The sequence below is a fragment of the Meleagris gallopavo genome, chromosome 8 (assembly GCF_905368555.1).
Source record: "Meleagris gallopavo chromosome 8, MGAL_WU_HG_1.1, whole genome shotgun sequence".
Classification (NCBI taxonomy): Eukaryota; Metazoa; Chordata; class Aves; order Galliformes; family Phasianidae; genus Meleagris; species Meleagris gallopavo.
In genome coordinates, this window is record NC_139411.1 from 7,538,513 (window position 1) to 7,552,411 (window position 13,899).

General features: G+C 39.2%; 1 protein-coding gene across 1 annotated transcript in view; it reads right to left on the reverse strand.

Moving 5' to 3' along the window:
• Positions 1–13,899, reverse strand: part of ANK3 (ankyrin 3) — a 197,366-nt gene that overhangs the window by 10,439 nt on the left and 173,028 nt on the right. The window contains exons 39-44 of the mRNA XM_085229413.1: positions 13,617–13,691; positions 12,572–12,703; positions 11,394–11,537; positions 8,464–9,136; positions 6,261–6,639; positions 3,041–3,133 (exon numbers count right to left, since the gene is read on the reverse strand). Of these exons, the coding sequence (XP_085085539.1) occupies positions 3,041–3,133; positions 6,261–6,639; positions 8,464–9,136; positions 11,394–11,537; positions 12,572–12,703; positions 13,617–13,691 (1,496 nt within the window). The remainder of the gene's footprint in view (positions 1–3,040; positions 3,134–6,260; positions 6,640–8,463; positions 9,137–11,393; positions 11,538–12,571; positions 12,704–13,616; positions 13,692–13,899) is intronic.

Consider the following 13,899-nt stretch of genomic DNA (forward strand, 5'->3'; position numbering starts at 1 on the left):
TCTGAACAGAGGGAAAGGAAGCAAAACCAAAAACATCTGCACTACCTTGAGGTTGAAATACAATCTTATTACATGTGGAAATGGGCATCAGCCCCTGCTTGTCTGGTTTTATGGGCTCAGCTCTCTGAAGTGCTAAATCCCATGGGAATGCGCTCAAGAGCACTTGACAGGCCCTAGCTCTCAGACCGCTGGGAAAATACCTCTGGGGACAGGAGAGACTTTTACATATTTGGGCCAGGAGAGAGGACTAAAGTAGCAGTTAAACGGAAATAATAATGTTAGCAATAACGTGGAATGGCACTGAAATGAAAAACAAGTTGAGAAAGAAGAACAAAGGCAATGAAGCAATTCAGTCCTGACAGTAACCATGGAGGCACATTGCAAATTCTTTTTTTCCACAGGAGTCAATTTATCCTCAAGGTTTAAGTGTTAGAAAACTTCATTCCTGCAGGCTACGTGAGTATCTCCGTTGCTTTTAATGCAGCACGGAGGCATTGATGAACACAGACTACAGCAGAACACTGATCCCACGTGCAGCTCTGCCCAGGTGCACCATCCTCTGTGTCCCTTTGCTGCAGTTGGCACAAGGCAGTGAGCTTGCGGCATGGGCACAGCACTGCCATGGAATTATGCAGCTCGTACCCAGGCTCTGCAGATGTTCAAAATATTTTTTTATTCCAGGGATGACATTCTCAACACAGATTGCCAGGGCTGGCTCCACCACATCCCTAACGTCAGACAGCGCAGGATAAGTGTTCCCATGGTTCAGGCACAACTGCCAAAAAGCACAGAATCATTTGAGTTGGAAGGAATCCTTAAAGGTCACCTAGCCCATCTCCCCTACAATGAACAGGGACACCTACAGCTCCATCAGGTGCCCAGAGCCTGGTCCAGTCCGACCTTGAGTGTCTCCAGGGACTGGGGCATACACCACTTCTCTGGGCAACTTGGGCCAGTGCTTCCCTACCCTATCCTGAGAGCTGCCTGAACAAGGAGCTGGTACTCAGTTGGCACATGCTCTGTGACTTCATTTCACATCAACAGAACCTCAGCTCCCAGGAATTTGAAAAAAATAATTGAAATCCAGATACCTTCCAATCTGGAACCTCAATTCTTCTACTTCATACCATCAATTCATGAATTCGTGGATTATGTGCAACCAAAATGTACCTATTTAAATGGTTGTTCTGTTACCAAATTTTCTCTAAAAGGCCTGGTAACTGCTGCTTTGAAAGTTTCTTGCTCCATTTCAAACCCGTCTCAAGATGCAGAGGGAAAAAAAGAAGCAGCTAGACATCATCAGAAAATGATAGAAATATCACAGGTGTTAAAATCCAGAGACAAGTGCAGCCCGGCCCTGGCTCCGCACAAGTTCTGCTGCCTCCACTCACACACATCCCTAGAGGGTCCAGCCAGCTCCCCTGAGCCAGCTGCAGATCACACCACTCTGTAGGGCTACTGCAGCACTGCTCTGTAAGCACAACCCCAAATTACATTGCCACATTTAAAAACACTTTTCTATGCCCTTTTCTAAACACTGTACTTGGGGAAAAAAAAATGAAGACCGCCTTTTTCACTTTCTCTCTTTCCTATTCTGACACTTCCTGATTCCCAGACAGTGGACATTAAAATAGCTCAGACACTGGGTGGGAAAACCCAGAAACAGGCTGACTATGCACAGCCTTTAAAACATGCAGCCCACTGATGCTTTATGTCTTACCAGAAATGCGCTTAACAGCACTTGAAGGTTTGTGATCACCCTCAGGCCACCTGTCCTATCTGAAAACAGAATCATTCCTATTTCTTGTCATGAGTTATCTACAGAGGCAATTACTCATAAATGGCTATATCCTAACCTGCCCAAGGGCTTTCATTTAAGGCAGCAGGTTCTTGGTGTAAAGATGTGTTATCAGACAAAATATTTACTTGTATTCAGCTCATTTTTGCAATTCTTGCCCGGTTCAGAATGGGAACAGAGCCGGTAAACTGAAGAAATATAGGATGAAGGCAGACAGAAAAATCATGCTGCGTTTTCCAAAAGCATCTGTGTCTTGGAGGTATCAACAGCAGTGCATGTAGCACACCTGCCATTCACATTACACAGAAGATGCTGTGCATGTATAAATACCTTCTGCACCAAACAAACAAACAATGGCAATATTGATAGGTGCAGTCAGTGTGACAAGTAATTTCTGAAGTAACAACTACATCCTAGGCTATTATTGTAACAGCACTACACTGGCTGTCCTTTTTATGGCTTTAATACATGATTTTCTAATGAGAATCTAATAAATCATGTGAGTTACTGAGAATTACCGTTATTTCTGATGAAGAATGATTGTCTTATTCTATATTCTCAAGGTACATAATACAAAGCTATACGACCATACAGGAAACAATACGAGGGAAAATTCAACAATTTATATGACTCTATCATTGTTATTAGCATATGAAATATGTTGTGCTAGGGCATCTGTGAATAAGTATACTAAACAAAGCCTAATGAAGTCAAATGCAAGGACTCTATTTTAATATTTATTTTATTTATATTAACTATGGTAGGTTTTAAATCAGCATCACCCACTGCTCTCCAGAACACAAGGCACTCTAGATCACACCTTCCAGCCAGAATACCATTACCATGTCATCCTATATTCCACTCACATACATTCTTGCTTTTTTTTTTTTAACTTCTCATTTAGACTTTTTTTTTTTTTAGGAGAAAAAGGGGAAATACATACACATATCTCCTATGTCAGTCTGTAATTCATTTTCCATTAGACCAACACTCTACATCTAGCTGCAGTCTTAAAGGTGGCATGCAAAACACTGAAGGACACATCAGGCCATGCAGCACAGTAGTTTTCCAGCAGAAGACAACCATAAATTTCTGGGTTAAGCAATGAATCGCCACCTGCCATTTGGTTATAAATACAGATGGGCAGAGGGACTCCATTGTGCTAGAAGTGACATTCTTACACAGCAGTCCAAACCCACGTCCATGCCAACAACTGCCTCAAGAACACACATCACAAAATACCTTCAGAATCAACCGCCGTCGATACACTCTTGTAGTAATCCTCTGCTCCTCACCTGAGCTCGAATCACTCTCAATCTCACTGTCACTACATTCCTAATAAATGCAGTTTTAGTACATTTGAACAGCACATTTGCAAGATAAAACGTGCTATCAGAACTACAAGAAGAAAACAAAGGTTATAATGGACAACATTTTTCTTGTCTATTATATACCTAATGACTTTTGCTCCTGAAATATATGACGGGAGCTTTTCTGCTCTTTGACATGCTGTACTAGATACATACAACAGGTATGGAATATCTTTGCAGCTTTTAAGTGTTAGAAAATTGTATTTGGAATGCATCTGACCTAATGCATTTCAGTACCTTACTTGGAAGTGAATTTTGTGTACAAAAAAATCTTCCAATAACTTTGCTGCTTCCTCCTCAAAAATTAACAATTCATTCTAATTCCAATTCTGTGCATTCACAAGATATGGAAGTAAATTCCCTTATAAAGAAAGACTACAGTCACACAGAAAGATTCAGAGGCCCACCTGCCAAAGGTTAAAAACAAGAAATTTGAAGACGACCTTCTCTGTGTAAATGTATTTCCTGTTCAGCATCTATCTCCTTTTAAGCAGTATTAACTGAAGCCTGAAATACAAGTGCCCCACATCCCTTGAGAAGGAAGGGGCAGCCTCAGCTTGGGGCAGGGGGAGCCTGCTGCTGCTGCTTTTTTTTTTTTAACCTTGCTCAAGGCATCCTAAACAAGAGGCACTTCTCAGAAATGATGTGTAAAGTACGAGTAGGCATATGTGGGTGGAAGAGGAAAAAACATCATATGAGATTAAAAAAAAAAGCATTTAGGGCAAGATGACAACATTCATCTGCATGCAATATCTCCTGCTATCCTCTGTCACTAGCCAAATGAAAAAAATAAAAATAAAAAATATCCAAACCTATCCTGAACAAGTAACAAGAAGCAGAAGTTTCCCAAAAGAGCACAAAGGGTTAGGAGGAAGAGTAATACTAATGCACAGCTTCAAGCGTTTTAGCTGTGACAGAACTCTGGCACTTCAAGTCACCTCAACCACATGACATAACCATCCTTGGGATAACACAACCGTGCTGCACTTCTCTAATTTAAAAAGATCATTTGAATCTAACACTTGATCTTATGTAGAACATTACATGGTCCTCACAGTCACTGCACTGCTTTTTAAAATTTTGAGCATTTACGTGGACGTGGGACAAGGTCAGCAATTCACTTCATTAACATCACCAGACATCAGCCCAGTCTCAATGGCTTATCTTTGTTGCTAACCATGTCCCAAAATATGGATGCAGCCCTCTCCCAGCAGGTGAATGGTTATTGCTTTTTAGCTGTTTCCCAAAGGGTCACAGTAACAACTGCTTTCTTCAGGAAGCAATATCCTTTTGTTGCCTCTGCTTTCCACAGAATGCCTTCCAGACAGACTGCAATTGAAATTTTCTAATTTTCTTTCTGTTTTCATGACAGCACATGAAGAATTATCTCCCTATGAACTGGATTCTGTGAGTAATTAAACTACTGACTTCAAGTAGATCATGTGAGAGACCCAGGTTTAGAAATCCCATTATTGACTCACACTGGTTTATTCAAAGATTGCATCTATTAAAAAAAATGTATTGTTATTAGGAAGATAAAATTATCATCCTTTACCAAGAAAGCAAAAGTAGTGCAAAAAGCGTGTATATGAAATGCACACACTGATTCTTACCAATCCAGATGGAATATCCAAAAGTGAAGAGAGGACAGGAGTGGATGACAAGTTATCTTCTCACTGATCGGAATCCAGAGGGGAAGTGCAGCACTGTAGCACACCCCTCAGCACAAGTTACAGTGTACATCTATGCTTATCTCTGTGTTTAAACTAAGCATAATAATATTAACCCAAGGTCTGCCCCAAAGCCTACTGACAATACAGAAACTCTGCAGTCTGCATTTAGCTGCCTCTGCAGCAGGCTTTTTCTTACACTCTTTAAGTACTCAAGAAATGAGTGAACATGAGGAAAGATCTTAATTGCTTTAACTCTGTCACTAACTAAAAACATGATCATAACAATCATATGCTGCATAACTGATGAGACTGATTATGTTACCATTCAATAAAATAATTCTTTATTGTACAATCAAAGGAATAGTTTAAAATGAATTAAACTTGAATAATTTATTGCAGCCCATCACAGCTGCCATTTTTACTGCGCTACGATTAAAAAAAAAGCCAAATCATGTAGAAGCCATTCTAAAAAATGCATCACTCCTGTAAGTCAAAGTCTCCTCTTGTATTATGCCCAAGAACAGACCATGGGAATGTATAAGAAATTCTGTAATTCTCTTTCTTTGCAATCTTTGAGCCTAGGAATTGCCCACCAGCTCCCAAATTCCTATTGGACTAAAAGCCATTCTTTAAGTCAATTCTGGGAAATAGAATATAAATCACAGAGAAAGCAATTAAGATTTTCATTTATCTAATACCTACTTATAAGTGAGATTCTGCAGGTAAGGATGTGCAAGCCAGGCAAGCAGAACTGAAGGGGAAACCCTCAGCATTGTTTTAAGAATGAACTACCATCTCAGAAAGTGTATTACACATTTGGAAATTTTTTTGCTAGATGCACCTTGGAATTGGGATGAATGAAGCCAAGGAGCAAAGTATAAGAAGGAGATTAGACTTCACCCAAGATTTATTTTCCTGCAAATTAACAGAATAAAAAAAATCAGAAAGCGCTTGGGAGAGGGATCTGGAAGGAGACAAAAGACACCTCGTATTTCTTTGCTCTCCTCAACGTCACAAACAGATCAGGAAACAATGGCTTCCTTACTGGAAGCGAGTTGAGGAGAGTGGACCTGCCTAGCACTCTTTGCACAGATAAGTCAGGCAGGAAAGGACCTGCTTCTCAACAATGCAAGATGGCATCACAAGCTGCTCTCATCTCTTCCAGATTTCAGGGCCAAGCAGGAAGAAGATTATGCACCCTGCTTGGCTTCTCTGCCTGCCCTGACTATGCTTCATTCTGTTCATACCACAGAAGATAAATTTCCACTAACTTCCACTTTTCTTAATTTGGCAATAAACATAACATGCATAAAGAAGGATTAAAAAAACACCTGTCACAATATTACATATCCTATAAAAAAATTTATACTAAGCAATAGGGACTGCTCAAACAGCTAATAATTACAGGACATACTGTACCTTCTGTTCAGACATTCCTGCTCCCTCCTCCTCTTGGATGCCTGTTCTTGCCTTGCCATCCTCTGAAGTACTCCAGCCCATCTTCTTCACACTGACAGGCACAGATGTTTTGTTGCCTTCTGCTGTTGGCTTGCTAGTCCCTTCCAAAGATTTCTGATATGCTGTTGATGACAACGTTTGCTCATCAGTACCAGCTGAAATTTGGGACTTTGTTTTCAGGGCTTCTTTGTCACTGTGTTTTCCCACATCATTTAAAGACTCCTGGACATAGGATTTAGTTTTTGTTTCTGTTGTGGTTTCTGAGAGGCTTCCATTTGTTTCTGGTTTCCCTGCTTCTCCTTTGACGTATGAGGTAACAGAGTCCCTACATTGGTCCAAGCTACAGAGAAACAAAAAGAACAGACATTCATAAATAACACGCAGAAGAGAAAAGCACTCAGCCTTCACTCTTAGTGCTCACATTTCAGACTAAAATTTGAAATTCAACATGCAAGCATCAGTCTATTTAATAGCCTTGTCTTCTGCATTATGGTATCTTTTCAAAAGCAAGGAGAACATGGTGAATGCTGGAAACAAAGCCAAATGTTTAACGTTAATTCCCTTCCACTTAGGAAGAAAAAAAAGAAAAAAAACAGGAAGAAAAAGGCACTAATCCTACCATTTCCTTTGTATAATCGCAAGACAAATCCCTCGTGGCACTAATTCTTTAACCTGCTCTCCAACCAAGGAGGTAATGAACGTGTCTGCTACCCTTCCCTCAACATCTGTATTCCAAATAACTCACGCCTCCTGAAAAATACTGGTACTCAGAAATAATTCCTTAGCACAATTTCAATAATGCACAAAGCCAAGGGCCAGAAAGATTACAAGATAGAAAGCTCTGGACCAAATTTTTTTATTTTTGTTTGCTTTTCAGATAAACATTGGGACTGTATGCAAGAGAAACGCATAGCTATTTCCTGGCAAAACTGCTATAAAATATAGCAAATTGATTTCCTCTAGCTAGAAATAGATGTGTCATCTCCTTAAGGAAGATCTTTTACTCCTAGAAGAGATATATTTCATTAATTTAACACAATAGAAAACACATAATAAAAGGCAGAATGGTTGCTTAACATAACAAAAATCGTATCAGTAGCAGACCAAATGTTTTCAAGTCTTGAAAAACAATCAGCTTGTTGGAATCAAGAGCCATATTCCCATTTGATTCAGAAAGACTATCTCATACCACCTGGAACTCCTAAACATCCTGAATCAAAGCTGCAAAGGATGTAAGCTGTTGACAGAGAGACGATTGCTCTGCAGATAGCCATTCTCTGCTGATTTACACCTCCTGCAGAGCTGGCTCCTTCTGTCACAAACCATGGGAGCTGAGTACAAAATTAAGGCAAGAGCTCTTTGACGGTACCCAGTGGGTACCAGTATGGCCAAACATGCCAGCACATACTGTGACTGTTGAAAGCTTATGTAGGTCCAGTGGGAGGCTGGAAAAGCACATGCAAGAGAAACACGGTGATGATAGATCTGTGGAAAGCATATACCATCTCAGAAGGTCATTATGATGAAAGTAAATGGAGCCCAGGAATGTACAAGTTCCCTGAGCATCTTCTGTATCCACAATTGGGTAGCAGCATATGGGACTAGATGGATTTGGTGTTGCCACTGTTACCTTCATATGACTTGAAACACATCTCTTAAAAAGTCTAGTAAATTAGCATGACATAACACACTTGAAGTAAACGTTATAAAACGGTGTCAGCTTAAAAAGCTGTGCTATGGAGAAAGGAATGCCTCTGATGGAATGCAAAGAAATGCAATGAAAAGGATGGCTGCTAGAATAAGAGCAACACAGTATCCTGGTTCCAACAAATTGTCATTTCATAGTTTCAAATTCCAATTCCATTTGCCTTGCTTACATTCATTCAAAATGGAAATACACAATATAAAGAACATGAAAACAAAGATTATCCAATAAACATAATGTAAACTAATTCTGTATTAAGCATGAAACTTGCTATATACACATTTTTGAAAATAAGCATGTTTGTAGCCAGATGACGTCACAACTAACGTTTTTTCTTACATATGCACATATATATATGCACAATCTCATAAAACAGCAGAACATCAGCCTGAGCACTGCTCCTGAAGGCAATGGCTGCAGAGGAAGGCTATTTACACACATGTACAAAAAGATGCTCACCTATCATCCAGGCGATCTAGCAGGCTACCACCTATCCTGCGTCCCGACGTTGGTGGCTCAGTGACACTTGAAGAGTCAGTCTGCCAACCTGTAATTGAAGACATTTCGTGTTCTGCTTGCTGAACACCTTTAAGAATTGACCATACTTTTTCTTCCGTCATCTCCTCAGACTCAGCTCCTTCTTCCAGATGAATGTCCTCAAACAGAGATTTAAACTTTTCTTCCGTTATCTCCTCATCAGTACCAGACTTTTCTCTCTCAGGCTGTTCAGTCCTTACTCCTGTTTTGCTAGTCTCTTCTCTCTGCCTTTGTTTAGCATCCTTAGGTATCCCGCCATAACTACCGAGATACCGTGGATAATCCTTAAGGTCCACTTCCTCCAACTGGCTCTGGCCTACAGAAACACCTTTAGTTGTTCCTTCGCTAGGCACTGAGAAATCGTGCTTGCTGTCGTCCAGTGAGGTGTCTTCTTCAGTCACCACTGGCGGTGCTGCTGCTGTACCATCTACATGTCCCTGGGAGGTCACTAACACGTCACTCAGTCTACTGGGAGTTCTAAGGGGTGACTCTAGGCTAGAGGTGTCGCTAAAGAAATCGTCCTGGTGGAAAGGGGTGGGTGGCACGAAGCGCAACCCAGTGGGAGTTTCCAGTTCCACTTGAATGGTGGGATAACCTAAGGAAGACAGCACATTTGGACTGACTGGGATGAAGCATGGAGCAACGAATCAGCAAATGTTAAATGACTCATGAGTTACGTCACATATGAAAACCATGAGGAGATGCAGGTGTATAAGAACAAATGCAGTTCTGATAGATTCATTTACTTTGCTCTAAATACTTGGAACAAAAATGAGCATTGCCAAAATAGCTAGTACAGCAAAGCTAAAACTTGACTATTTTGTAAATAGTCTGTAAAGATTTCAGCAATTGCTTTTGCAGCCACTTGAACATTTTTAAGCTATAGCAGATTGCCTTATGAATCAAATTGCATGCAATGAATCAAATGTGGACAGGGATGGCTGTCCCTTTATATCCAGTCCAGAATATTGCAGCCAAATTGCGTACATCTTTCTGAGTTTTCACTGCTTTAAAATCAGAATTTTCATAAATAGACTTTAAAGACAGAAGTAGATCAAAACGGACAGTCACTCTTTTTGTAAATACATATTAAACAGGTCCACATTCTTAATATACTTTTATAAAAAATACACAATACTATCAAGACAATGCTACTAATACTTATCTCCAATAATAATCACAGAGCCACAAGAATAGAATAGTTAAAGAATGAGGAATAGAAATGGATCTCAAGGAGGATACTAAAGAATAGCAGGGGAAAATACACAGCAGGATAAAAAACTAAAGGAGGAAGTTAACAAGAAATTAAGAGAATACAAAAAACACGGGAGAGCTAGATGAATATTTCAGGTACAGTAAAGTTATACAGGTGAGAAGACTGTGGTGGGTAAGGAGATCTTGGTGATCTTGGAGACTGAGGCGATCTTGGTGACATGGGAACAATCAGATACACTGATCAAATGAAAAGAGAAAAGGAAATTGATGAAAACAAGAAAATCATACAAAAGGATTAAACTGAATACACATGTAAAATGACAACAAAACCTGAAATTCATTGCAACAAATAACAGACTGTATAACCTACTGAAGGAAAAAAATACATGTTTTTTAACTTGACATTGTGCTGCCTGCAAAGGGAGATGCACTGACAGGGCTTGCTTTTTTTCTATTTCCTGAATCAGCTGAGAGAAAGGTAAAGGCGGTCTGGTCTTGGTGAGGAAAGGAAGCTTGAGGAAGGCTCAGAGCAGAGGAGAGGCAGAAAGCAACTGCAGGGAAGCGTACTGTCTTCAGAAAAACTCTGATGCTACTATTTAAAGGCGCAAGCAACATTTCAAGAGCAACTTTCTTAAAATGTCAACAGAAAATTATTTCTGTAGTGCAATGATTCAATGACCAGCAATGCTGCTCAACAATGGAAGAACACTGAGCTTATATGTTCTGAGTACAAGAACATCCTGCTAAAACACAGAGAGACACTAACACAAACTTGAATATACTACAAAAAAAAAATGAAGAAAATATAACTCAAAGTCATCTTACTTAACAAGCTATTTATAACATGTGGTAAAAAAATCAAAGTAAAGAATATAGCAATCCAGTGTCGATAACTAACATTTAAAAGAAGAAACATTTAGCATCCTCAACATATTGATAAATAATAAGCATACCTCTGCTTTATAAGCAGAACCCCACTTATCCTGTTAAGATCTGACTCAAAATAACCATGCACAATTCTATGCTCAGTGTGTTCAGCTTCCATGTGAAGATTATTACAGTTTCAGTCATTAGTAGACTGATAAAGATATTGTCTCATACAAAAATATAACATTTTCTTGTTTTTCTACTGCCACTATACATTTGGATAATAATTGCCCCAAATAACAACAACAAAAAATCATGAAGATCTTGAAATAGTTGATGTTCCTTTGTAGATAACTCATACAGTTGCGAAACACTTTTTCCTTGAAAGAAATCTTACAGTAACTTATATAGAGAGGAAGTCAAAGAGTGGGGGATGAGGTGAGTAAGAGAGATTTCCAGCTAACTTGGAAAGCATAAATGGACTAACACCAAAGCACGACTACTGCAGGAGAAAAACATTCAGGTCTATTCAGGTCTTGTCAACTGATGCTGGCGGAAACGAGCTTACTTAGTGCGTTTGTGCGTTTGTGGGATTCTGAGCTTGTTCTCTGGGACATTAGTATGCAACCTGAATGTATCATGAGGAAAAAGCCTTAACATGAAAAACAATCATTGCTTTAGACCTTCTTTTTCTTAACATCTAGTTAATAAAACATTATTACATTACCGGAGATGATACAGAACTAAATATGACCATGGAATTCAATTACCATCAATGGGATCATGAAAAACGTTATTTTCATCTGCAAAGCTTCTGGTGCCTGAAATATTTCCATAATCAAATATTGGTCCTTCCAGCAGGGTCACAATATCTATTCGATTAATTTTTGTCAATACAGAAGTTAAGGCATCAGCTGAAAAACAAATAAGACACGTCAGAAAACAGGTTCAATGTTCAGAACTGTCTAATTGTCTTTCTCAGTTACATTCACGTTGCATTAATTATAAGTTGATGACATATGTTTCTGTCCCATTACCTTTGATTCTAGCAAACTCCATCATTTAACTAGGTAGTCATTCTGCTGCCTACTTACGCAAGATGTACCTCTATTAAGATTTTTTGCCTGTGAGTGCTATATTGCAACATGAGAAGCAGGAAAAATAGGGTTGAAGAGCTCTTAAAGAACATATTTACTTGCTATTGAAATAAAATAACCTTTTATTGGAACATAAAAGGATTGTTAAAATCCTTGACAGAATTCTATTTTGAGGAACAGAATAGGTAGCCTTGTAAGTAGTAATGCACATAAAGGCTGTTCATGTGGTACACACTGAAATCACATTTACAATAGTCCTGTTGCAAGAACACAGTAATACTGGAAACAACTTTTACGTTGAAAAAGATACAGGTTGACTTAAATACCATGTAGAAGTTTGTGGGTTAGAGAATGGTAAACAATCACCACTGACTGAATGCAAAAATCAGACCCCTATTTCAATTTGAGGAATTTACAGAGATAACAGCAGAATCGACCCAGACCTTGTCCCCAGAGAGTTCTCTTGTCTCAGTCACACACCTCACTTCTCAGAAGAGAGTGTTTGGTCTCTTGTTAAAACCTGCAATACTGCGAGACTACGTAACTTTTCCAGGCAGCCTATTTCTATGTTTCAGGTTCACTGCTACTGCCAAATCTTCCCTAACATTTCCTTCACTGGAATTTAAACTGGAATTTTTCTTGTCCTATCCTATGGATGTGGAGAAGATATTATTTCTCTCTGCATAGGTACTGAATAAGTATTACGCTTCTCTGCCTTCTGACAAAAATGCAGCTGAAACTTTTTTTTCTCATTAGTGATTTGCGTAAGAAATTAATTATGTTATCTTCTACTTAACCTACTTAGAACAGGCTGTAATTTACAAACAACTAAAGTAACTAATTGAACTTACTTGTAGCATTTTTCCCGTCTCTGGTAACCCATTTTTTTAATAACATGAAACTTTGAGCGATAAGAGAATTTGGGTTTTCTACTCGGATTTGATTTATTTCATCCACAGAAAAATTCAGTTCTCTTGCCAGTTCTATAAAGCAAAAAAAAAAAAAAAAAAAAAAAAAAGAAAAAGAAAAAAGAAAAAAGAATGAAATAAAGAAAAAATAAAGAACAATAATAACAAAAGCTCCAAACAGCACAAGTCTCTCAATTACTCTGTCAGGCTTAGAAGTATTAGCCTTCTTAGACCGCACAGACATCAGCAAATCTACCTGACTCAAAGGACTATCTTAATAGATAATGACGAGCATGGCACTAAACACTTAAACACTTCAATTTCCTAAGACAGGCATAATTCTGAATTTTCAATCACATCTCTGTGAGCTGTTATTGCATTTATGTAACGCCCTCAACCAGTGAAGAAAAGTTCCATGGAGACTTTATCACTGCTCACCAATAACACTTGTCCTGGTGATCACTGCTCATTTGTGAGTTTGCTACACAGCTCACATACCAGCACTGCCATTGCCTACACCAGGGAGAGCTGGCTGCAGCACCCATAAGCCCACAAGGAGCCAGCACTGCCCTTCAACATGTGGACGGTATGGTGGGCATATGATGAGGCAATCCTAGAGGGCACCAAACTGCTGGAGCCCCAGGAAGCTCCAGGGCTTTGAGGAATTCACTGTCTGAAGACACCATAAGCCCTGACCCTGAGTAGATAGATCCTTCCAACTACTTGGGTGCAATATCTTGGAAGGAAAAACATTTTAGCTATATACCCTATGAGTTTCCATTTGATTCACTGAAAGCTGGTACAATAACTCTACTGAGCCATTTCCTACCAGACATCTTTTCCCAGCTATCTGCTGAATGTTTTCAGAGGCTGGGCTCACTGTGAATTCAGGAGATGCTGACAGGGCCTTGCTGCAGCTTTTGGTAAACAGACTACCTGAGAATGCAATAGCAAAGACTGATTTCAGTATAAAAGCAGAAAAGCTTACCTGTCCAGCTAAGTCCAAGGTGATCAGCTACAATTGCCATCCTTATATCTGTCCGTTCACATGGACTTTGTGGACCTGCGATTTACAATTTCTTGATTAAAAGGGTTTTGCACAAAAAACCACAATACCGGACAATAGTGTATAGTAAGTTATAGCTGAAATTCAACTAAGTTGCCGGTGCTTATATTGTTTACTAGAATGGTTGTGTGTCCTAATAACCTACAAAGCAAATTTTTTTTCACCTGTGTAAAGCCGAATGTCAAACTACATGATGTTGTGTAAT